This window comes from Camelus bactrianus, chromosome 8, assembly GCF_048773025.1.
Source record: "Camelus bactrianus isolate YW-2024 breed Bactrian camel chromosome 8, ASM4877302v1, whole genome shotgun sequence".
Classification (NCBI taxonomy): Eukaryota; Metazoa; Chordata; class Mammalia; order Artiodactyla; family Camelidae; genus Camelus; species Camelus bactrianus.
This window is the reverse complement of record NC_133546.1, coordinates 54,987,828-55,012,224: the sequence shown is the minus strand read 5'-3', so window position 1 is coordinate 55,012,224 and position 24,397 is coordinate 54,987,828. Positions and strand designations below refer to the sequence as shown.

Below are 24,397 nucleotides of genomic sequence, written 5' to 3'. Positions count from 1 at the left end.
AAGATATGTCAGTGTCGTAAAGGGGAGGATCTCAACGCCTAAATTCAGGCTGATTGGAAGCCAGACTTCTGGGAGCAGCTTTTAAGTTGTACATGTATACTTCTTTCCATGGAAGCCTGTGAGACAGACATTTCTATTTGCTCCTACTGTACTGAGCCCTGCATGATAGTTAAGAACTCTTTTTTCCTTTGTGCCCTCCTATTAAATCTGTGAACACAAGACTTGCTAACAACCAGAGCCAGGCTACCAAGGGATATTTCTTCTGGGCAGCAACCACAAAAGTACACCAAATGTGGGCAGAAGCTCTTTTCACAGAGATGCCAGCTACCTGGGGCTGGGCAGAGGGTATTTGCGAAGGTGGTGCCCCCTGGTTTCCCTGATCTCTGCACAAGATTGTAGTTGGACCCTAGGTGTGTGTTTAATTCGACGTCTTTCCCTTAGGCCAAAGCTAGGAAAATAGGACAATAGTTCTCTTTCACAGAAAGGTTGAGCACTTGTCTGTTGCCTCTCTGCTTTGTCCTGTGAGTTGTTGCTGGTTATGAATTCTTTCTCCATTTGTTTCAGTTCTGTGGGACCCACAAATGTCAACCACCCTGGCCACTAGAGCCAGTTAATCAGAGTGTCCCCTTAGTAGCAGCCGTAAAACTGGGCCACCAGATGTGTGCACAAGCTTCTTTCCAGGAAATACTGGTGACATGGGGTGAGGCAGAGGGAGAATACCAGGATGGCTCTTGCCAGCCTCCTTGGTTTTTGGAGAGTATTCAGTAAGCCTGTAGGTATGCCTTAAATTAGATGTCTGCCCCTTAGGCTGAAGCTTTAAGATAAACTTACAGGTATCTTTTACAGAAAGATTAGGCATTTTATTTGGCTGCCATTGTACTAGGCCCTGGGAGGTAGACACAGTAAGTCCTCATGAGCCCTTTAAGTAATGTTTCTCCGTTCACTATAGCCTAGTGGGTCTCATGGACATAAGCCCTGTTAACTTTCAAAGCTAAATGTTTTGGATGCTAGTGTCTCAGGTGTAGGTCTTAGAAGTTGGGGTGCCAGATGTAGAGTTAAAATTCTGTGCACCTCAGGAAGGAGCTCTTAGTTGTGGGTTCCCTCCTGATTGTGAAACTCTATGCCAGGAGTGGACTTTGTGGTTAGATTGTGTCTCAGCCTCTCCTGCCCGTTTCAGCATGGGTGTTTTTTTGTTCAGCCAATATGTAGGAATTGCTCAGCTAAGTTTTGAATTTCTTTCAGAGAAAATTGTTCTTTATATAGTTGTAGATTTGTTGTGTCCCTGGGAGGAGGTAAGTTAAAGATCTTCCTACATTGTTGCCATCTTGAACTAAATCTCTAAAGGTATTTTATTTTATTACCAAGCTACTCATGAATGATTCTTTGGGACATGAGAATAATAATAACAATTTTTGGAGTAGTCATTTTAATTAAAATCTTGATGTGAAAATAATGACTTAGAATCTTTTTTAATACATTTTTTCATTAAAAAATTTGAGTCCCTAGATTACAGTCCCTCTGAGTCATCTAGATTACAACCTAAAGTTCCTTACTATTTTTCTATGTATGTTTTATATTCATATACTTATTGTTTATTTTAGCAGAAAAGAAAGAGGATTGCAGTGTTCTTTTATGAAGATAATACAGTAATTAGTGAAATTTACATGTCTAAGTATCTTGAATGTCAAAGATGTATTAAAAGCAAGTTTTGTTAACCATGTGAATTTATTTTTAAAGTAGTTAGAAAACAAACTGCTGCTCAAAAATCTGTCAAAATTTGATTTTCATTTAAACCTCATAAAACACACACACCCCCAAGTACATAAAAAATGCAGATGAATTTCTCAAGACAGCATTAAGCAAGGCCAAGTACATTCTACCCAGATAGTAAGGTATGTTAACAAATGAGAAAAATATCTCACAGTCTAAAATTGTATTTCTTTCAGAAATTAATGAATCATGGAAACAAATAGAAGTAGTGATTAAAAGAATTTTGAATAGGACTACAAAGGAAAATTTTATAACGAATAGCAAAAGAATAAGAATTGTTTTTAAACCCTGGGATGTTTTTCAAAAATCAGTTATGTAGTAGTTGGCAACATTAATCTTAATAAATTCATAAAAATATAACTGTACAGTCTGCATTCTCTGATAATATTCAGTACCACTGAACATTAAAAATAAGACCAAAAGAAACATTTAAGAAGTACAAAGTTATCTACAATTTTAATTATAACATTATAACTAAAAATAACACTTCTTTTAAAAGTAAAGATCAAAAGTGAAAATTTAGGATGATTTACAAATAAACAGCACTGAAATTATCAATACTAGTAGGACATGGATAATGAAATAAACTGAAAGTAGAAGGAGGGATTAATAAGAATGAAGTAAGCAATTAAATAAAATGCAAAACCTCCAAAATCAGTAGCCAGGATAAATTAATTATTTTTCCACTTTGGGTAAGAAAACAATAGACAAACCACTGGTGAGATTAAAAAAGAAAAGAGAAAACAGAATATCTAAAAATTGAAAGGAAATATATCTATAGGGACAGAAGAGACTTAAGATTTTTTAGCACCATATTTGTAATATATAAAAAATGGGCCGTATTCTTGGAAAATACAAAAAAAAATTTTTTTGTGTGCAGAGAGAAGTTTAAAAAATTTAAACTGACTTGTATCCTAGAAAAAATTCTACAAGTTTATTAACTATGTCTTCCTCCGAGCAGCACATCTTACCTGTCAGTTCTATTCAGCCTTCAAGAACCAGCTGATTCTTGTGACAGCTAAATACAGTGGAGAATTTACTCATTATCTATTGCTACCCCAAAACTTGGCAGTTTAAAACAACAAACATTTGATAGCTCACACAATTTCTAAAGGTCGGCAATCTGGAAGTGGCTTAGCCTGGTGGGTCTGTTTCAGGACCTCTCAGAAGGTTACTGTCAAGCTGTTGGCTGGTGCTATAGTCATCTGAAGCCTAGAGGATCCACTGCCAAGCCTTATGTGGTGGTTGACAGTCCTCGGTTTCTTTGAGCTATTGGAATGGGACTTAGTTCTTTTGTGTGTGTTGTGTATATTGCAACCCAGATACTGACTTTTTAAAATATATATATAAAATCAGTTCACAATGTTGTGTCAATTTCTGGTGTACAGCATAATGCTTCAGTCATACATAAACATACGTATATTTGTTTTCGTATTATTTTTCACCGTAAGTTACTACAAGATATTGAGTATAGTTCCCTGTGCTATATAGTATGAACTTGTTTACCTATTATATGTATATTAGTATCTGTAAATCTCAGACTCCCAGTTTATCCCTTCGCACCCCCTTCCACCCTGCTGCCTTGTAAACATAAGTTTGTTTTTTATGTCTGTGAGTCTATTTCTGTTTTGTAAATAAGTTTGTCTTTTCTTTTTCCACATATAAGTGATATCATATGGTATTTTTTTCTCTTTCTGGCTTACTTCACTTAGAATTAGTGTCTCCAGGTCTATCCATGTTGCTGCAAATGGCATTTTTTATGACTGAGTAGTATTCCATTGTATAAATATACCACCGCTTCTTTATCCAGTCATCTGTTGATGGACATTTAGGTTGTTTCCACGTCTTGGCTATTGTAAACAGTGCTGCTATGAACATTGGGGTGCGTGTATCTTTTTGAATTAAGGTTCCCTCTGGATATATGCCCAGGAGTGGGATTGCTAGGTCACATGGTAAGTCTGTTTTTAGTCTTTTGAGGAATCTCCATACTGCTTTCCATAACAGCTGCACCAAACTACATTCCCACCAGCAGTGTAGGAGGGTTCCCTTTTCTCCACAGCCTCTCCAGCATTTGTCATTTGTGGATTTTTGAATGACGGCCATTCTGACTGGTGTGAGGTGATACCTCATTGTAGTTTTGATTTGCATTTCTCTGATAATTAGTGATATTGAGCATTTTTTCATGTGCCTATTGATCATTTGCATGTCTTCATTGGAGAATTTCTTGTTAAAGTCTTCTGCCCATTTTTGGATTGGGTTGTTTTTGTGTTAAGTCATATGAGCTGTTTATGTATTCTGGAGATCAAGCCTTTGTCAGTTGCATCTTTTGCAAATATTTTCTCCCATTCTGTAGGTTGTCATTTTGTTTTGCTTATGGTTTCCTTTCCTGTGCAAAAGCTTATAAGTTTAATTAGGTCCCATTTGTTTATTTTTGCTTTTATTTCTATTGCCTGGGTAGACAGCCCTAGGAGAACATTGCTGAGATGTATGTCAGATAATGTTTTGCCTATACTTTCTTCTAAGAAGTTTATAGTGTCTTGTCTTATATTTAAGTCTTTAAGCCATTTTGAGTTTATCTTTGTTTATGGTGTGAGGTAGTGTTCTAACTTCACTGATTTACATGCAGCTTCCAGTTTTCCCAACACCATTTTCTGAATAGACTGTCTTTATTCCATTGTACGTTCTTACCTCCTTTGTCAAAGATTAATTGACAGAAAGTTTCTGGGTTTATTCCTGGGCTCTCTGTTCTGTTCCTTTGATCTATATGTCTGTTCTTATAGCAATACCATGCTATTTTGATTACTGTAGCTCTGTAGTATTGTCTGAGGTCTGGGAGGGTTAGTCCTCTAGCTTCATTCTTTTTCTTCAGTATTGCTTTGGAAATTCTGGGTCTTTTGTATTTCATATAAATTTTAGGATTATTTGTTCTAGCTATGTCTGTTTTAACTGAAGTACAGTTGATTTATGTTTCAGTGTGTACAGGACTTAGTTCTTGGTTAGCCTCGCCACAGAACTCCCTGAGTCTCCTTAATACATGGCAGCTGGCTTCCCCATAATGAATGATTAGAGTTCAGTATAGAAGCTACAATCTTTTTTTGACCTAATATAGGAAGTGACTATCACTTATGCCCAATTTTACTGGTTTATTGATAAACCACCCCTGGTATAATGTGGGAGGCAACTGCACAGATTATGAATATCAGGAGATGGGGGGGGGGGCATTGGTGGCCATCTTGGAGACTGGCTACCAGGGAAGATTGGCAAGTTTACTCTATAATGATAGCACAATTCTGATTCAAAAACTGAACAAGGATAATTCAAGAGAGAGATTTATAGACTGATCTCATTAGTGAAAATAAATGCAAAATTCCTGAAGAAAACTTACATTAGAAGTATTTATTAGCAAGAATTTAAGAGTGGGTTCAAGAGTATGAAATCTGAATCCAAATCTGCTACATTCAGTCCTGGGTCAACCACTTACTAGCTACATATTTAACTTTTATGCCTCAGTTTCTTCATTTCTCAATGGAAAAAGTAACAAAATATACTTTACAAAATGGTTATACAGATTGTATGAGGTAATACATGTAAAACACTTAGTGTCTGGCACATAGTAAACACTGTTAAGAGTTAAGTAAATAAAACTTCATTGATTATTTAAAAGAGAGAAAACATGATCTCTTGATACTAAACTTTAGAGGAATAAAACTAATTACTAATAAAACTTAACAGAAGTTAACTTGATAAAGGGTATCTTTTAGTAAACTGTATCAAATACCATGCTTAATGGAGAAACAGTAGTATGCTTATTAAACCAATATCAGTCAAGAATGCCCTCTATAGTCAGTATTGTTGAATACTATTATAGAGATTCTGAACAAAGTGGTTTAATTTAAAAAATACAAAAGTAAAACATATTCTAAGTAAAATTGTCATTTTTTGCAAGTGGAAAATATCTACAAAACCCATGAAAATCATCTAAAAACTGTTAATGAGTCCAGTAAGGTGACTAGAACCAAAAAAATTCACAAGCCAATAGGATTCCTGTATTAAAGGGGAAAATATGGGCAAAACTACATTGAATATAACATAGCAATGATATACAGAGTTATCTCTGGCCTTTTGAAGGATATGAACGACTTGCATAAATGGAGAAACATGAATTTTATGGGAAGATTCAGAATCGCAAAAGTGGCCATTCTAACATTTGTATTTTATTTTTTAATATAATTTGTAAATTTACTATAATCCCAGTTAAAAGTTTCAATGAGATTTTAAATGAAGAATTTGACAGGCTAATCCTAAAGTTTATAAATGTGTTAGGAAAAACATAAGACTTCTTTAAAATGGTTACTAGTGAGGGAAAACTTGTGTTCCCAGATACCAAAATGTATTTTAAAATGGCAGAAATTAAGAGTATGGCATTAGCATCAGTATACAGAGATCAGTGAAATGTAATACAGAGTCTAGAAACAAGGCACTTAATATGGGAATCTAATATGTAATTCAAGAATCATTTAGAGTCAAGTGTAAAAGAATTGTTTATTAATGATCTTAGCTTCATGATACTGGTTTAGTTTTTTGCATTATCCCCCCTGCTGTTCTGAGTCCTTGGGCAATAATTTTCTTGTCTAATAATTCTGCTTCTTCTCAGATTATTCAATTTTCTTCAAGTTTATTCTTTTTCAATGCAGTGTTTGCAAATTTTATTGAAAACATGAATTAGAGTATCTTTTAACTAGAGACTATTTACCCTGAGTTCTCAGGTGGCTATCACTCTTAAAAATTGCTGAAGATTTTCGTTTGCTCTGAGGCTTCTTGCAGTTTATATAGCCTAATGGAACACAGGCTGATTTGTCCAGTAACCTAATTGAATAAGCTCTTTAAGAGATAATATGGATCACAGTTGAAATATTTATTTCCACATAAAAATGTGAAAAATTCGTTTGTCTTAATATTCCTTTTGCAGCTTAAAGATTCAGTAGTTACTGGGGGAATAGAAATGGGACTCTAGGGAAAGAGAATAGCTAAATAGGCAAGATTTTTTTTTTTTTAAATTCTGGTCAATGAAGCCTTCTCTTTCTACTTTACAATCCTGAAGCTAAGGTAGCATCTCTTAAATTAGCTGACTGGCAAGAGCTGTCATCTGCCATGTCCCTCAGTTCCATTCAGTGAGCTCTTACTGGTACTTGAAATCTGCAGGTAGACAGACCTGCTGGTTCTGGCATCAGGTCTGAGATTGGATAAATATGATTTATTTTCCACAAAACAGTTCCAAAAGCCACCCTTCTGTCCCCAGGCCCTACTGTAATCCTGGGAGATGGGAAGTAAGACGCCTTCACAACTCAAGAGAGCTGGCAATTTTAGAACTTTGAGGAGGTTTCTAAAAGGTAAAGTGAAATGTTCTGATGCATGAAGACAGTTTGGTTTTTCTCCTGTGTAGGCTTCTGTGTAGGAGAATGTGGCAGAAAGGTCTAATTGCCAACATGCTTGAACTCTCTGTTCTTCAAATTGCATACGTCATGATCAGAAAAATTACCCTGTCTGATTCCAAATATTTTCCAAAATTTTTTAGAACAATTTCTTGACCTTGTATCTTGGAATGAACTCTATACAGTGCAAAAAAAAAAAAAAAAAAAAAAAAGAAAAGAAAGAAAGAAAAAAATTAGACCAGGAACCATGAGTCTGGAGTTTTGTCTCAGTTGAGTAATTCTGGAATCTTACATTAGTTACTTCATCTTCTTGGCTTACCTGCCTCATTTGTAGAATGACAGGATGAAGCCATAAGATGGTTTTATTTATTGGATTCTTGTGTGTTTTCTGTTGTATTGATTTTGAGCATCAACATTTTTTATAATTAGATGAAGTGTAGTAAATTGTTTTTGTAAATAATGGAAAACTTTCCTTTGCTTCCTAATACAAGTAAAACTTAATGTTTAATTAATGATAACAATTTACTATAATTATTGATACTTCTAAGGCACTATGATACAAATAGATGAACAATAATGTTGTGAGTTCTATGCTGATAAACTGGGGTCTACGATACACATAACTGACCAGACCTGAAACTTTAAATATAAAATAAGTAGGCCCAATATTAACACCTTTTTGCTTGCTAATCTTCAAAGCAAGGAAATAATCTGCTCTTTTCCCCAACTTGATCAGTATAGATTTGCTTAGTCCGTTTCCCAAAAAACAGCCCTTCAATTTTATTTTATTTTAAATAAGTACTCTAATGATGTTAATCCTACTTCAATCTTGATTAATGTGTTTTTCATTCTTTACTTGAGTTTGTTTTTACTCTTGTATTTTTTGAGCTGAAAATGTTTGTCTTTGTTTTCTTTGTTGTTCAGGAATAGAGTTTTTAAGGAATAAATTTGTTGCAGCTAAGCTTTTGTCATAGCTCATTAGTTTTGATTACATAATGTTTTAACTAATATTAGTCACTAAATGTGTTTTAATTGCAGTTTTGATTTATTAACTTCAACTAAAAGTCATTTAGGTGAGTGCTTTTTAAGTCTTAAACAAATAAGTATAACAAAATTGACTCTTTGGTTACTTGTTTTACATTATCTTTAGCAAATGTAGACTATTTTTTAGAAGAGTAATTGAGTACAACTAAAATGTAAATCATGATTTTTCAAAGAGATTTAGGTATCTGCTCTTTTATATACTTGTCTGCATATTCACTGGAGCAAGCACTGTAGCACTTTTACCTGTCATTGAGTAGGTTGGTTTTGTAGAGAATATAAAAATCAGAGCTGGATATTTACCACTGTATCTTCCCCATCTTACACGATTAAGAACACCACAGTGAAATAATCTTGTGTATGAAACATGATAGAGATGTTTTGGTAGATTGTATTATTTTTAGCCAGTATTCCTGTTTTCCTTTCTCTCTATGGAACAAGCAAGTTCACCTCCTGCCTCATTGATGTTGGGCTTGGCCTGATGGCTTGCTTTGTCTAATGAGATGTAAGAAAACTTCATTACATGTCTGAGCAGAAGTATTATATGTGCTTCCATGGTTGTGTTCCTCTTCTATGAGAACAGCATGCCCCAGGTGCTCCTTCTGCCTAGGACCCAGAATGACAGACCTAAGGAGCAGAATTGAACTTGATCCACAGTCTGGAGCAGAGTCATCATAGCCAATCCATAGACCTATGTGAAATAAACAAATGTTCCCCTTTGAAAGCCACTCAGTTTTGCATTATTATAAAATATCATCCCATCAAACCGGACAGAGTAAAACCATCCATCTAGATAAAAAAGTCAGGCAGATACAGTGATTCTTTCTCTTTGCTCAGGATTGTAGGGGAAAGAACTCACTCAGCCACTGGTGGTATTCTTGCATTTTAATAAATTTTGTATCATATTGTAAAAGAGCATATTTTTTTCTACTTTATATATAGATAACATTTACCATACTACTGATTTATCAGCATCCATTTTTTTATTTGGCCTATTGCTCTAGAGTTACCACTGTATCTGCTTCTTTGGCTTCTGCAGATTTTTGACCATGTGAAACCTGCTTGTGGTAAAGATCCAAATGATTTTTCAGCTCCATTGAAAAACATATTGTCTATGACTTCTCTTTTTCCCTTTTTGCGTTGTTCTTAAATTAATGATACAAATTTGTGGTTAAAACTTGGTGAAACTTACCTAAATGAGGAATATAAATGGCAGACCTAGAGTTTGACTGTTATCTATTGCATGGAAATCATTCATTCACTCATGCATGTATTCCTTCATTCAGGGCCTTCTATGTGGTAGGTACTATTGGAGATGCTGATAGTACTAAGAAGGATAAGATACTATCTTTGTACTTGAATCCTTGCGATCTACTGGAGGTCAGAGACAAACACAAGTAATTGCAGGAAGAGTATGATGTCACCACGTAGGAGTAGGAAGATCTGCCTCATTCTAATTGTAGGGGAAGATGGAGGGAGTGGAGGAGTTTGAAAAGAAAAGCATGAGCAGATTTTCACTAAATTTTTTATTTTATTGAGGTATCATTGACATATAAAATTGTGTAAGTTTAAGGTATATAGCATTGATTTGATACATTTATATTGCAATACCATTGCCATTGATAGCAAATACTTTTTATCATGTCACCCAATTACCATTTCTTCTAGTGATGGGAACAGTTAAGATCTAGTCTCTTAGCAAGTTGAATGTAATACAGTTTTGTTGTATATCATCACTGTATTGTGTGTTGGACCTCAATTGTTTATCTGCTAGTTGCAAGTATATATCCTTAAACAACATCTTTTTCATCCTCCCACCCCCAGCTTCTAGTAACCATCAGTCCTGTTTTTCAACTTAATTTTACTGGGATTTCACTATAAAAGATCTACAATATTTGTCTTTCATTGTCTAATCTATCTCACTTGGCATAGTGACCTTAAAGGTCCGATGTATTTTCAATAAAAGGCAGCATATCCTTTTTCCTCATGACTGAATAGCTTTTCATGGTATATATGTGCCACATCTTCTTTATCCATTTACCAATTGATGACTCTTAACATTGTTTCTACATATTGTCTATTGTAAATAATGCTGCAGAGAACAGAGTGCAGGTGATTTCCTTCAAAGAAATTCCCAAGACAAGAAAAAGGGTTCCCTTTTCTCCATATCTTCACCCAGCACTTCTTGTTTCTTACCTTTTTGATGATAGCACTTCACATTTGTTACTATGGCTGTCTCATTTTGGTTTTGATTGGCATTTCCTTGATGATTAGTGATATTGAACACCTTATCATGTATCAATTGGCCATTGTGGTGTCTTCATTGGAAAAAATGTTTCTAAATGTCCTCTGCCCCTATTTTAACCAGATTTTTAAAAATTGAGTTGTATGAGTTCTTTATAAATTTTGGATATTATTCCCTTATCCAACACACAGTATAAAATAGTCTTTAATACATTTCGAGGCAAATTTTGTGAGTGATGTTAGATAGGGGTCCAATTTTCTTTTTCTGCATGTGGATATCCAGTTTTCTCAATACCATTTATTGAAGAGACTGTCATTTGCTCATTGTATATTGTTGGTTCCTTAGTCATAGAGTAATTGACAGTCTATGTGTGAGTTTGTTTCTGGGCTTTCTATTCTGTTACATTGATCTATGTTTCTGTTTTTAATGCCGATATCTTACTGTTTTGATTACTATAGCTTTGCAATGTAGTTTGAAAACAGAGAATGTGATGACTCCAGCTTTGTTTTTCTTAGGATTACTCTGGCTGTGCAGGGTCTTTTGTGTTTCCATACGAATTTGATGATCTTTTTTGTCTGTTTCTGTGGAAAATGCCATTGGATCTTGATAGTGATTATGCTGAATCTATAATTGGCTTTGGGCAGTAGTGACATTTTAACAATATTAACTCTTCTAATCCATGAACATGGCATTTTTTTCCGTTGTATTGCATCTTTGATTTCTTTCAGCAAAGTCTTAGAGTTCTCATACAGGTCTTTCACTCCCTTGGTTAAATTTATTCCTAGGTATTTTATTGTTTTTGAAGTTACTGTGAATGGGATTTTGTTTGTTTGTTTGTTTTTCACTTTTTAGATGTTTCACTGTTAGTGTAATAGAAATGCAACTGATTTCTCTGTACTGATTTTATGACCTTCAACTTTACTAAATTCAACTACTAGTATAGTAATGTCTTTGGGATTTTCAATATATAATATCATATCATCTGCTAATAGTGACAGTTTTACTTCTTCCTTTCCTATTTGGCTGCCTTTTATTTCCTTCTCTGGCCTGAATAAGTGGTAAAAAGCACCCTTGTCTTGTTCCTGATCTTAGAGGAAAAGCTTTCTTTTTCTTCACTGAGTATAGTAGTTGCATTCAGTATCATTAGGTGTGACCCTTCTATACACAACCTGTTTTCATGAAAGAACACTGTATTTTCTCAGATGATGTTTCTGTACTTATTGAGATGATCATATGATTTTAATCTTTCATTATGGTAATATGGTATATCACATTTATTGATTTGCATATGTCCAACCATCCATGAATTGCAGGAATAAATCCAATTTGGTATATAAGCCTTTTAATGAATTCTTGAATTTGATTTGCTAGAATTGAGCATTTTTGCACCTATGTTCTTAGGGATATGGTCTATAGTTTTCTATTTTTGTAGGGTTCTTTCCTCTGGCTTTGGTAGCAGGGTAATGCTGTCTGCATAGAATAAGTTTGGAAATGTTCCCCCCTATCCAGTTTTTTAGAAAAGTGAAAAAGACTGGCATTAATTCTTCCTGAAATGTTTGGTAGAATTCATCAGTGAAGCCATCTGGTCCTGGGGTTTTCAGGTTTTGGTTACTGATTCAGTCTCCTTAAATGTTGTTGATCTGTTCATACTTCCCATTTCCTGGTTCAGTCTTGGAGGGTTAAATGATTATAAGAAATTATCCACTTGCAGGTTATCTAATTTTTTGGCTAATAATTATTTATAGTAGTCTCTTTTCATCATAGATGTATTTCTGTACTGTCAGTTGTATTTTCTCGACTTTCATTTCTGACTTTATTTCAGTCTTCTGTCTTATTTTCTTAGTTATGCTTGAGATGTGCCTTTTTTTTTTTTTTTTGCTTTCTGAAAAAAACATGTCTTTATTGATCTTTTCTATTTTTCTAGTCTCTATTTCATTTATTTCTGCTAGAATCTTATTTTCTTTCTTCTGCTAACTTTGGGCTTAATTTGTTTTCTAGTCCCTTCAGGTGTAAAGTTAGGTTATTTATTTGGAATCTTTTTAACATTGTTTTATTGATTTATAATATTGTGTCTAATTCCAGTGAAGAGCACAATTTTTCAGTTGTACGTGAACATATAGATATTCATTGTCAAATTTTTTTTTCTCTGTGAGCTACCATAAGATCTTGTATTTATTTCCCTGTGCTATACAGTATAATCTTGTCTATCCTACAATTTTGAAATCCCAGTCTATCCTTTCCCACCCTCCACCCCCTTGGCAACCACAAGTTTATATTCTATGTCTGTGAGTCTATTTCTGTTTTGTATTTATGCTTTGTCTGTTTGTTTGTTTTTAGATTCCACATATGAGTGATCTCATATGGTATTTTTCTTTCTCTTTCTGGCTTACTTCACTTAGAATGACATTCTTCAGGAGCATCCATGTTGCCGCAAATGATGTTATGTTGTCGGTTTTTATGGCTGAGTAGTATTCCATTGTATAAATATACCACTTCTTTATCCAGTCATCTGTTGATGGACACTTAAGGCTGTTTTCATGTCTTGGCTATTGTAAATAATGCTGCTATGAACACTGGGATGCAGGTGTCATCCTGAAGTAGGGTTCCTTCTGGATATATGCCCAGGAGTGGGATTCCTGGGTCATATGGTAAGTCTATTCCTCGTCTTTTGAGGAATCTCCACACTGTTTTCCACAGTGGCTGCACCAAACTGCATTCCCACCAGCAGTGTAGGAGGGTTCCCCTTTCTCCACAGCCTCTCCAGCATTTGTCATTTGTGGATTTTTGAATGACGGCCATTCTGACTGGTGTGAGGTGATACCTCATTGTAGTTTTGATTTGCATTTCTCTGATAATTAGTGATATTGAGCATTTTTTCATGTGCTTTTTGATCATTTGTATGTCTTCCTTGGAGAATTCCTTGTTTAGGTCTTCTGCCCATTTTTGGATTGGGTTGTTTAGTTTTTTCTTACTGAGTCATATGAGCTGCATATATATTCTGGAGATCAAGCCTTTGTCAGTTTCATTTGCAAAAATTTTCTCCCATTCCGTAGGTTGTCTTTTTGTTTTACTTATGGTTTCCTTTGCTGTGCAGAAGCTTGTAAGTTTCATTATGTCCTATTTGTTTATTCTTGCTTTTATTTCTATTGCTTGAGTGGACTGTTCTAGGAGAACATTTTTGAGATGTATGTCAGAAATGTTTTGCCTATATTGTCCTCCAGGAGGTTTATTGTATCTTGTCTTATGTTTGTGTCTTTGATCCATCTTGAGTTTATTTTTGTGTATGGTGTAAGGGAGTGTTCTAGCTTCATTGTTTTACATGCTGCTGTCCAGTTTTCCCAACACCATTTGCTGAAGAGACTGTCTTTGTTCCATTGTATATTCTTGCCTCCTTTGTCAAAGATTACTTGACCAAAAGTTTGTGGGTTCATTTCTGGGCTCTCTATTCTGTTCCATTGGTCTATATGTCTGTTTTTGTACCAATACCATGCTGTCTTGATGACTGTAGCTCTATAGTATTGTCTGAAGTCTGGGAGAGTTATTTCTCCAGCCTCTTTCTTTCTCTTCAGTAATGCTTTGGCAATTCTAGGTCTTTGATGGTTCCATATAAATTTTATTATGATTTGCTCTAGTTCTGTGAAGTATGTCCTGGGTAATTTGATAGGGATTGCATTAAATCTGTAGATTGCCTCATGCAGTGTGACCATTTTAACAATATTGATTCTTCCAATCCAAGAGCATGGGATATCTTTCCATTTTTTAAAGTCTTCTTTAATTTCCTTCATCAGTGGTTTATAGTTTTCTGTGTATAATTCTTTCACCTCCTTGGTTAGATTTATTCCTAGGTATTTTATTACTTTGGGTGCTATTTTAAAGGGGATTGTTTCTTTACTTTCTTTTTCTGTTAATTCATCATTAGTGTAGAGAAATGCCACTGATTTTTTAACTTTTATCTTGTAACCTGCTACCTTGCAGAATTCCTCAATCAGCTCTAGTAGTTTTTGGGTGGACCTTTTAGGGTTTTCTATGTATCGTCGACATATAGTGACACCTTTACCTCTTCTTTTCCAATTTGGATCCCTTTTATTTCCTCTCTTGCCTGATTGCTGTGGCTAGGACTTCCAAGACTATGTTGAATAGGAGTGGTGATAGTGGGCATCCTTGTCTTGTCCCAGATTTTAGTGGGAAGCTTTTGAGTTTTTCACCATTGAGTACTACGCTGGCTGTAGGAGTGTCATATATAGCTTTTATTATGTTGAGATATGTTCCCTCTATACCCACTTTGGTGAGAGTTTTTATCATAAATGGGTGTTGAATTTTATCAAATGCTTTTTCTGCATCTATTAAGATGATCATGTGGTTTTTGTCCTTTCTCTTGTTGACGTGATGTATTACATTGATGGATTTGCGTATGTTAAACCACCCTTGTGTGCCTGGGAGGAACCCCACTCGGTCATGATGTATAATCTTTATGTGCTGTTGGATTCTATTTGCTAATATTTTGGTGAGGATTTTGGCGTCTGTGTTCATCAGTGATATTGGCCTGTAATTCTCTTTTTTGGTAGTGTCTTTGCCTGGTTTTGGTATCAGGGTGATGGTGGCTTCATGGAATGAGTTTGGGAGTATTCCCTCCTTTTCAAATTTCTGGAAGAGTTTGAGAAGGACTGGTATGAGTTCTTTGTATGATTGGTAGAATTCCCTGGTGAAGCCGTCCGGTCCTGGACTTTTATTTGTAGGGAGGTTTTTTATTGCTAATTCGATTTCATTTCTAGTGATCAGTTTGTTCAAATGGTCAGTTTCTTCTTGATTCAGTCTTGGTGGACATATTTGCAGTCTTTATTTCTTAATATATGCATTTCATACTCTCAGTACTGCTTTTGCAATATCCCATGATTGTGTATGTTATGTTTCCATTTTTCACTTGAGATATTCTTTAATTTTACACTTTTTAAGTATAATTGACACCTAATATATTAGTTTCAGGTGTATAAGGTAAAGATTTGACATTTAGGTATACTGTGAAATGACCAACATGATAAATCTTAACACCCATCACCATACATAGTTTCAGAATTTTTTTTCTTGTGATAAGAACTTTTAAGATCTGTTCTCTCAAGTATTTGCAAATATGCTAATGCAGTATTATGAACTACACCACCATGGATATTGTACCTCCATGATATATTTATTTTACAACTGGAAATTTGTATGTTTTGAACACCTTTGCCCACATCCCACCCCCAGCTTCTGGCAACCACCAGTTTGTTGTGTATTTCTAAGAGCTTGTTTTTTTATTGTTGTCTTTTCCACATGTAAGTGAGATGGTATGGTATTTGTCTTTTTTCTTTCTGACTTATTTCAGTTAGCATAATGCCCTCAGGTCCGTCCATTCATGCTGTTGCGAATGGCAAGATTTCATTATTTTTTATGGTGGAATATACTGTATAGATACACACATACAATGCATTTTTTAAATCCATTCATGTGCCGATGGACATTGGGTTGTTTCCATGTGTTGGCTGTGTAAATAGTGATGCACTGACCATTAGAATGTTTGTATTTTCTTGAAGTACTGTTTTTGTCTTCTTCAAATAGACAGACAGTAGTGGAATTGCCTGATTGTATGATAGTCCTTCCTGTTGTTTTACATAGTGGCCATACCAGTTAACATTGCCACCAACAATGCAAAAGTGTTTCCTTTTCTCTACATGTATGGCAACACTTCTTATTTTTTATCTTTTTGATAATAGTCATTCTGATATACATGAAATGATAGTTCATTGTGGTTTTAATTTGCATTTCGCTGATGAGTAGTGATTTTGAGCAACTTTTCATGTGTTTGTTGGCCTTTTTTTGTATTCTTTGGAAAAAATGTCTATTCAGAGACTGCCCAGATCCTCTGCCCACTTTTAGTAGGATTTTTTTTTTTTTCCTTTTTGCTACTGAATTGGAGGAGTTCTTTATACACTTGGGATATTAGCCCCTTATCAGATATATGATATGCAAATGTTTTCTTCCATTGCCTTTTTATTTGTTGATGGTTTGCTCTGCTGTACAGAGCTTTTCAGTTAGATATAGTCCCACTTGTTTATTTTTGCTTTTGTTGCCTTTGATTTTGGTGTCAAATCCAAAAATATCATTGCCAAGACCTGTGTCAGTGAACTTACCACCTATGTTTTCTTCTAGAAGTTTTATGGTTTCCAGTCTTACATTCAAGTCTTTGATAAATTTTTTAGAATTTGTTTAAATTATGGTGTAAAATAGTGATCCAGTTTCATTATTTTGCATCTTGGCTGTCCATTTTTCCTAACACCATTTATTGAAGAGGCTGTCCTTTACCTATTGTACCTATTTATTTGAGTATGTCTGGGTTCTTACGTTTAATTGTGACATTTTAATCATAATGTGTCTTGGTGTGGGTCTCTTTGGGTTAATTTTATTTGGAACTCTCTGGGCTTCCTTAATCTAAATGTATTTTCTTCCCCAGGATAGGGAATTTTTTAGTCAGTACGTCTCCAATTAAGTTTTCTGCCGCTTTCTCTGCTCCTTAGAGGACAACATCAAGCTAACTAGCATTCACATTATAAGTGTTCCAGAAGTCCCTTAACCTATCTTCACTGTTTTTCAATTTTTGCTTCTCTGATTGGGTGAGTGCCTCTTGCCCTGTCTTCAAGTTCAGTGATCTTTTCTTCTGCTTCTAGTATGCTTTGAACCCTTCTAGTGCATTTTCCAGTACAGTTATTGTATTATTTAGCTCTGTGACCCCCTTCTTGTATTTTCTATCTTTGTTGACATTCTGTGTTCAACCATTCTTTTCTTGAATTTGGTTAGCATTTTTATTACCATTACTTTCAGCTCTATCAGGTTAGTTATCTCTGTTTTGTTAAGTTTTTTTTTTTTCCTGAGATACTATCTTTTCTTTCATTTGGAACATATTCCTCTGTTTTTTCATTTTGTTTGACTCTGTTTTGGTTTCTTTGCATTTGATGAAACACTTCTGTCTCGAAGCACTGGCCTTCTGCATAAGATGAACCTTGTCATTCAACCCTGCCCTAGCTCTTGGTTGTCTCAAACCTCTCTGTTTGTCCAAACAGCCTAGTTTTTTTTTTTTTTTTTTTTTTTTTACTACCTCATAGTAGTTGAAGGTATGCCAAGACCAGTCAGTGTCTTTAAGGGGAGGATCTCAGGTAGCACCTCTATTCAGGCTGATATGAAGTCAGACCCTGAGGCAGCAGATTTTAGCAAGTGCAAATATATTTCGTCCTGTAGGATTACAGTATAAACCCTGCTGGCCACCAGAGCCAGGTGATCTGGAGGTGTTTGCTGGGTGGCAGTGGTGAAAACTGGGGGCTCCAGTTGAGTGTAAGTTCTTTTCTGGTAGATACCAGTGAGCTGTAGTGAGGTAGAGGGAGAGCACAAAGATGGCATTCTCTGACCTATGTGCCCTGAGCACCTCTGTAGACTCTAGAATTGTGGTAAACCTGAAGCCCCCCTGGCCACAAGTGCCAAGTGATAAAGAGGTATCTGCTGGCAAGCTGAAAAAAGCAGAGCACCAGCTAAGGATCTAAGGCTATGTTTCCTTTGTCTACGTTCCTGAAGATAACTGACCTGGAGTGAGGCAGAGAGAGTGCAGATTGTGCCCACTGCCTCCATTCCCCACAGGGACCTCCATAGGCTCCTATAAGTATGCAAAACCAGAAGTCTGCCCCTCAGGCCAGAGCACCAATAGACGTCTTTCTCAGAAAGAGTGTGGGTATGTTCCAGTTAGATGTCTGTACAGTGCCATGGGAGTGGCAGTCTGCCATGAACTGTCTCTCTGTTACAGTCCCATGGGACCCAGGAACACAAGCTCCCTTGGCCTCCAGAGCCACATGATCATTTGTCCCTTTGTGGCAGCCACAAAATCTAGGTCACCAGACATGTAAAAGCTCCTCTTTGGGAAATACTGGTGCTCTTGAGCGTGACAGAGGGAGAGCTAGAAGATGACACCCATTGCCCAGAGTGAGGCTGATGGGGTGCAAAGATGGCACCTGCTTAAAAAAAAGATAAAAAGGAAGAAAGTTAAAAAATGACACCTGCAAGCAGAGGGTGAATGAGTAAATAGAGCCCTCCAGTCTCCTTCCCCATGGAATATCCCAGCAGGTCCTTGCCTCTCAACCACTACTTTAAAATTAGCAAGTGACTTTTACATAAAATTTGGGTACTTTTGAAAGGACTGCTTCTGCACTGGTCCCTGGGATGGATGAGTCTGCATGCAAGCCCTTTAAGAGCTACAGCCCTTTGTGTCTGCAAAGCCAGGTGTGTTGGGGACTCATCTTTCAGGTGCTGGTTTTAGAAGCTGGTATGCCAAATGTGGGATACAAACCCTTTATTCTTCAGGGGGAAAACTCTGGGTTCTGAGCTCCCTCCTGATCATGTGTCACTGGTAGGGATGGGGTTTATAGCAAGATTGTCTCAGCCTTTTTTCATTTTGATGTGGTTTCCCTCTTGTTTGCCAGACATGATGGGGTCACTCTACCAGTTTCTTTTCAGAGGAAATTGTTCCATTTATGGCTGTAGATTTGGTTGTCTAGGGAAGGAGGTAGGTTCAAGATCTTCCTACATCACCCTCTTGAACCAGAGCCATTTTATTTTTCCTAATAGAAGAGAGAGATTTATTTTAACAAAATTATAAAGTAAAACTACAGAGAAATAAAGATATTGGACAATCACTTAGACAATAAGAAAATTAACAGTAATCAGCATAAGTACAATGATTATAAAGATCTGTTGATATGGAAGAAAATAACCAGAAGAAACACAAAAATAATTTTAAAATACAGCATCACTGCTATACACATGGAAACATTTCCATAAAAAAATTAACTTCTCATTTAATCTGAAATTTATGTTCTATTGAAGTTTCCATCTGTATGTAATATCTTTCCCATCCTTTCTCGTTGAGTATATGTGCATCCTTAAAGCTTCACTGAATCTCTTGATAACACCATTTAGTTTGGTCTTGTTTTTTTCCACCCATCCAGCCATGTGCCTTTTGACTGGTGAATTCAGTCCATTTACATTCAGAGTAATCATTAACATGTAATCTTATTAACTGTATTCTGATTTTGTATTTCCATGATTTCTTTTTCCCTCTTTTTGTCTTTTGTAGATCTGCTACAGGTTTCTGCTTTGTCGTTACCAAAGAGGGCTACATAAAACATCTTACAGATTAAACAATCCATTTTAGGCTGATAGAAACTTACCTTTAATCCTAAAGTCTCCACCATTTTGCTCTTCCCTTTCATATATTGATGTCACAATTTACCTCTTTTTTATTGCATATTAACAAATTTTAGTAGCCAGGTATTTTTCCTACTCATTCATTTAACCTTTATACTATAATTAAATAGTTAAACCACCATCCTACTACAGAGTTACAGTTTTCTGACTGCATATTTCTCATCTTTACCAGCATATTGTTTAATTTTGTATGTATTCATGTGATTTATTAGCCTGTTTTCATTTCACCCTGAACTACTTTCAGCATTTCTTGCAAGACAGATAGATCTAGTCATGATTAACTCCTTCAGATTTTGTTTGGGAAAGCTCCTTCATATCTGAAGGATAACTTTGCTAGATAGAGTATTCTTGGTTGGCCATTTCTGTCTTTCAACTCTTTATGTCATATGTCATTCTACTGTCCCCTGGCCTGAATCTGTAGAGAAATCTGCTGATAGCCTAATGGTGGTCCTTTGTAGATTCCTCTTTTTTTTTTTTTTTTTCCTGTGTCTGCCTTTAATGTCTTAGATGTCTTTTTGCATTGAGATAATAGGATGATCTATTAACTTTATAGACTTGTATGTCCAAGTCGTTCCTTAGGTTTTGAAAGTTCTCAGCTATTATTTGTTTAAATTATCTCCTTGCCCCTCCCTCCTCTCTGTCTGGAATCCTGATTATCCTGATATTTGTCTTTTGATAGATATCCATAGATCACATAGGCTCTCTTTGCTCTTTTTTTAAGTTCCCCCTCCTCTTTTGTGTTACTTAAAAATTTCTAGCCTCCAAGTAGGTTATTCTTACCTCATATGCTCTGCTACATATTCTCTCTATTGCATGCTCTCCAGCTCCACAATTTTTATTTGGTTCTTTTTTATCATTTCTTTCTCGTTAATAGAGAATCATTGTGTTCCTATATTTTAGTCCTGACTTTATTGAATTGTCTTTCTGAGTTTTCTTGTAACCTGTTGAGTTTCTTCATAACATCTCTTTTCAATTCTTTATCAGATAAACTGCAGTATTCTGTGCCTTTGCACTTGATTACTAGAAATACGTAATTTTTATGTGATGCCATGTCTCCATGATATGATTTTTCATATTCTTTTTAGATGTGCATTGTTTTTAAGATAAGTAGATACCTTAACTCTTATTGCCTTCAGCAGATGGTATGTTATATTCCATAATGTTGATGTTATCTGATTTTTCCCTGTTTTTGTGAATTTGTACCTGCTGCAGCTTCTTGCTCCCTCTGTTGGGTGAATTTTGAACCTTTGTAACCTTTGGGAAGACAAAAGAGAGGCTTCTGAGTATGGTGTCAGTCTACTAGAGCTTCATTTTGCAGCGGCAGCTGGGGGCCCACATAGAGTGGGGGAAAGTTTGGGTTTAACACTGGGTGTGTTGGGGTGCCCACAGATCCAGTAGGGTGAGCCCAGTGGCTCCTTGGTGGTCATCTGCAAAAAACAATCCCTTTACCACCAGTCGAGGTTCTCACCTGCATGTTTCCTAATATTCTCCTTCCCCCCCAGCTTTAAAACTCCCATTTTAGTAGTCCAAGTGCTAGTGGAGAGAACAGATACCTCCAGCCCCTTCCTCCAGCTGGGAGAGCTGGGCAGTCACTGCTTTCCTTTTCCCCTGCAGGACAGGTCTCCTCCACCAGGTAAATCCTCCCTTTTAAGTGTTGCCTTGGGCAGAGGCATGGTGCCAGGAAAGTTTTCCTACTGCCCCTGCCTCCACCAAACTTGATGTTTTTCTTTTTCTGTCTTCACTTATGTGCTGGAGTCTCTCTTTGGGAAGACTAGAATTCTGCAAGTTCTGTCTTTTGTGTGAGTGCCTGCCTGGGTGTTCATTCACCCAGTTTTTGCCTGGCCCTTTTGTTTACCCCAGCTAGAACAGGTTTATTTGTCTCTTACCAGCTTCATGGTGGATATGACAACTCCCGGGTTCCTTGGAGTAAGATATGAGGTCCCAAAACACCGCAGAGGTACTTTTGTTCATGGATGAGTGTCTAATTCATTGATTTAAAAAGGAATAAATAGGAGGAACATTTTTGGCCATCATGTTGCTGATACCTCTCTCTGGTATCATCAGGTTTTCACTTCAGACAGTTCACTTTAGGTGCAGGTTAAAGAAGAGACGGTCATGGTCAAAATTAGAAGCATGAAATGAGGGAACATTTATATAACTCTCCTGCATCTAAAGATAATGCAAACATTTGATTTTATATATAGTATTCTATCATTTTTAAAGTCATAGTATTGGTCTAATAGATTTTTCCAAATGGAATAGTGAAATGGTGACTACATCATATTAATTAAGCCTACAAATATTACAATTAAGAAGTTAGGAATATATGAGGGAAATTTTTAAATGTTATATATTTTAAATGTTATGTATTTATCAATAATGGCTTTTGAATTATTATAAATATATTGCACTGCACTTTACAAAAGGGTGCCATTTATACTCTGCAACTTTAAAAGTAAATTTATTTCAACATAGGATATTTGCTTAAATATGGTGTCCTTTATATATAAAATGGAAACGTACTTAGAAAATATAATGTTGCATCTAAAAGATTACCCAAGATTATGTAAGAGTATGAAAATACCTATACCCTTGCAAATTTTCTTTCAATTGAAGTTAAAAAGCAAATGCTAGAGCTACTGCAAAATCTAACTGCCCTAGCAGTACGTACAATATACTGCAGAAATGGAATTGACCTTTGTTATTACTAAAACTTTTCATGCATAATATTACTGAAATCTCATTTTATTAAAAGTATGGAATGATAGTCTCACTAAATGCTGTCTGACTTTAAAATTAATTCTGTGAAGCCTAGTAGCACTGATTAATGTAAAATACATTTCACTTTAACTGGGTGGTTGAAAACAAAGGCATTTTATATTGCAGTAGCATAGGAGTCTGTAATTCCATACATGCTTCATAGAAACCAAACTCTAAAATTAAAATAATATCAATAAGTTTATTAGATTGCCATAAAGATTTTTAATGGTTTCTTGTATTTGTTTTGCAGATCTTAGTGTATATGATACTTCCCTTAAACGACAATCTACCCCACTAGTTAGAAATGACAAAATGGTTTTGCTAGCCAGTTTTTCTTGATATATAATTTATGTTAAGAAATGGAATTTTCTGTGTACAGTATTTTTAAAATATTTTTGGTTACGGCTTTCTACTATTATGGTAGAGATATATAAACCACATCACTAACAAGCAGTCTAAAAATGATTGTTAACAGTACTAGATTTTTTAAGTAATTTGGTTATAAATTGTTTGAATAATAGTATATAGTAAATGCAGATTATTTTGTAAAGTGCTATTTTAATGGTACTGGGGAATTTGTCACTTCGTGATATTTGCTATTGATTCCATCTAAATGTAAACTTAATGTTCACAGCTGAAAAAAGAATCCAGGTTTTTCTAGACCATGTTTCGTTTTGCCTTAAAGAAGGTTATGTCTAAAAACAGAATATATCCCTATTTATTCTTTAAAAAGAATAAGCACATAGGAAGAAGTATTATTGCACACGGGTTGAACATTTGAGCTTTGAATTCAGATTGCTCATATTGCCTCCAGCTGGCTAGGTGACAGGTCACGAACCTAAACTGTTACTGCTTCATATAGAAAATGAAGATTCTAATAGTAACTACCTTACAGAGTTGAGAAAATTAACTGAAGTTAATTAACTGAAGTTAAAAAGTATAAAATATTTAGGATATTATTTAACAGAGAAAGCTTTCTTATTACTATTAGGTACGTATTCATCTTGAAGTTATTAAATTGGTCAGTTTATTAAAAATATGTAAAAATGAAAGCATATCCCATAATTTTTTCTCTAATCAGTGTTTTTTTGTTGTAGGTTACTTTTCACATTGAACCATATAAGAATCGAGATGAGCAAAACATGTACACAAATGTCAAATACATTATAGATAAGTGAGTTCCTTTTATGCTATAATTACTATTACAAGTATATTTAGATTTGAATGATAGTGAACATTGCAATCATTTTAAGGAACGTTTCTGAATTTCCTTATAATGCAGTTAAAGGTTGCTGTTTTTATTGTTTTATTAGACTATGATTCTGTTATCTGACATTTTAAATTGAAATTCTGTAAATCTTATGAGTATCTAGTTATCTTTTTAAAAGGACGTTCAGCGTATGAAATGTGAACTGCTTTTATAGTGGTGCACCCACATCTAATGTTTTCATTTATATTTAGTATGATCACAAGGAAAGAATTTATTACTACGGTTTCACTAATAGTCTGTGACAGATGCCATACTCTTACAAACAAACATGTCATCAACAGTGGGACATTTATCACTTATACAAAAAAAGTGGTATTTTTATGTAGAAAGTAGGCTTTTTATTGTTACTCATCATTTCTAAACCATAAGATAATTACTTCCTTGTTTGGTAATGTCTTAATGTATCCAGTATCTCATTTCCCAATGTGTAAAATTAAAAATGCATTTGTAATGTTACACTTAGAGCTAATTCATCAAAGAAGGTGAACAAAGTGCTTAAACTGTACTGATTACCTTCATTTTCAATACATAAACAATTGTCTATAGCAAATGAGTTACGTATATTCACTTTGCTTTTTACCTATGTTTGTATTCTAG

General features: G+C 35.2%; 1 protein-coding gene across 2 annotated transcripts in view; it reads left to right on the top strand.

The window, feature by feature from the left end:
• MANEA (mannosidase endo-alpha) overlaps positions 1-24,397 on the top strand; it is a 60,139-nt gene that overhangs the window by 31,451 nt on the left and 4,291 nt on the right. For both annotated transcript variants that reach the window (XM_074368608.1, XM_074368607.1), the window contains exon 4: positions 23,628-23,704. In XM_074368608.1, coding sequence (XP_074224709.1) covers positions 23,628-23,704 — 77 coding nt within the window. The remainder of the gene's footprint in view (positions 1-23,627; positions 23,705-24,397) is intronic.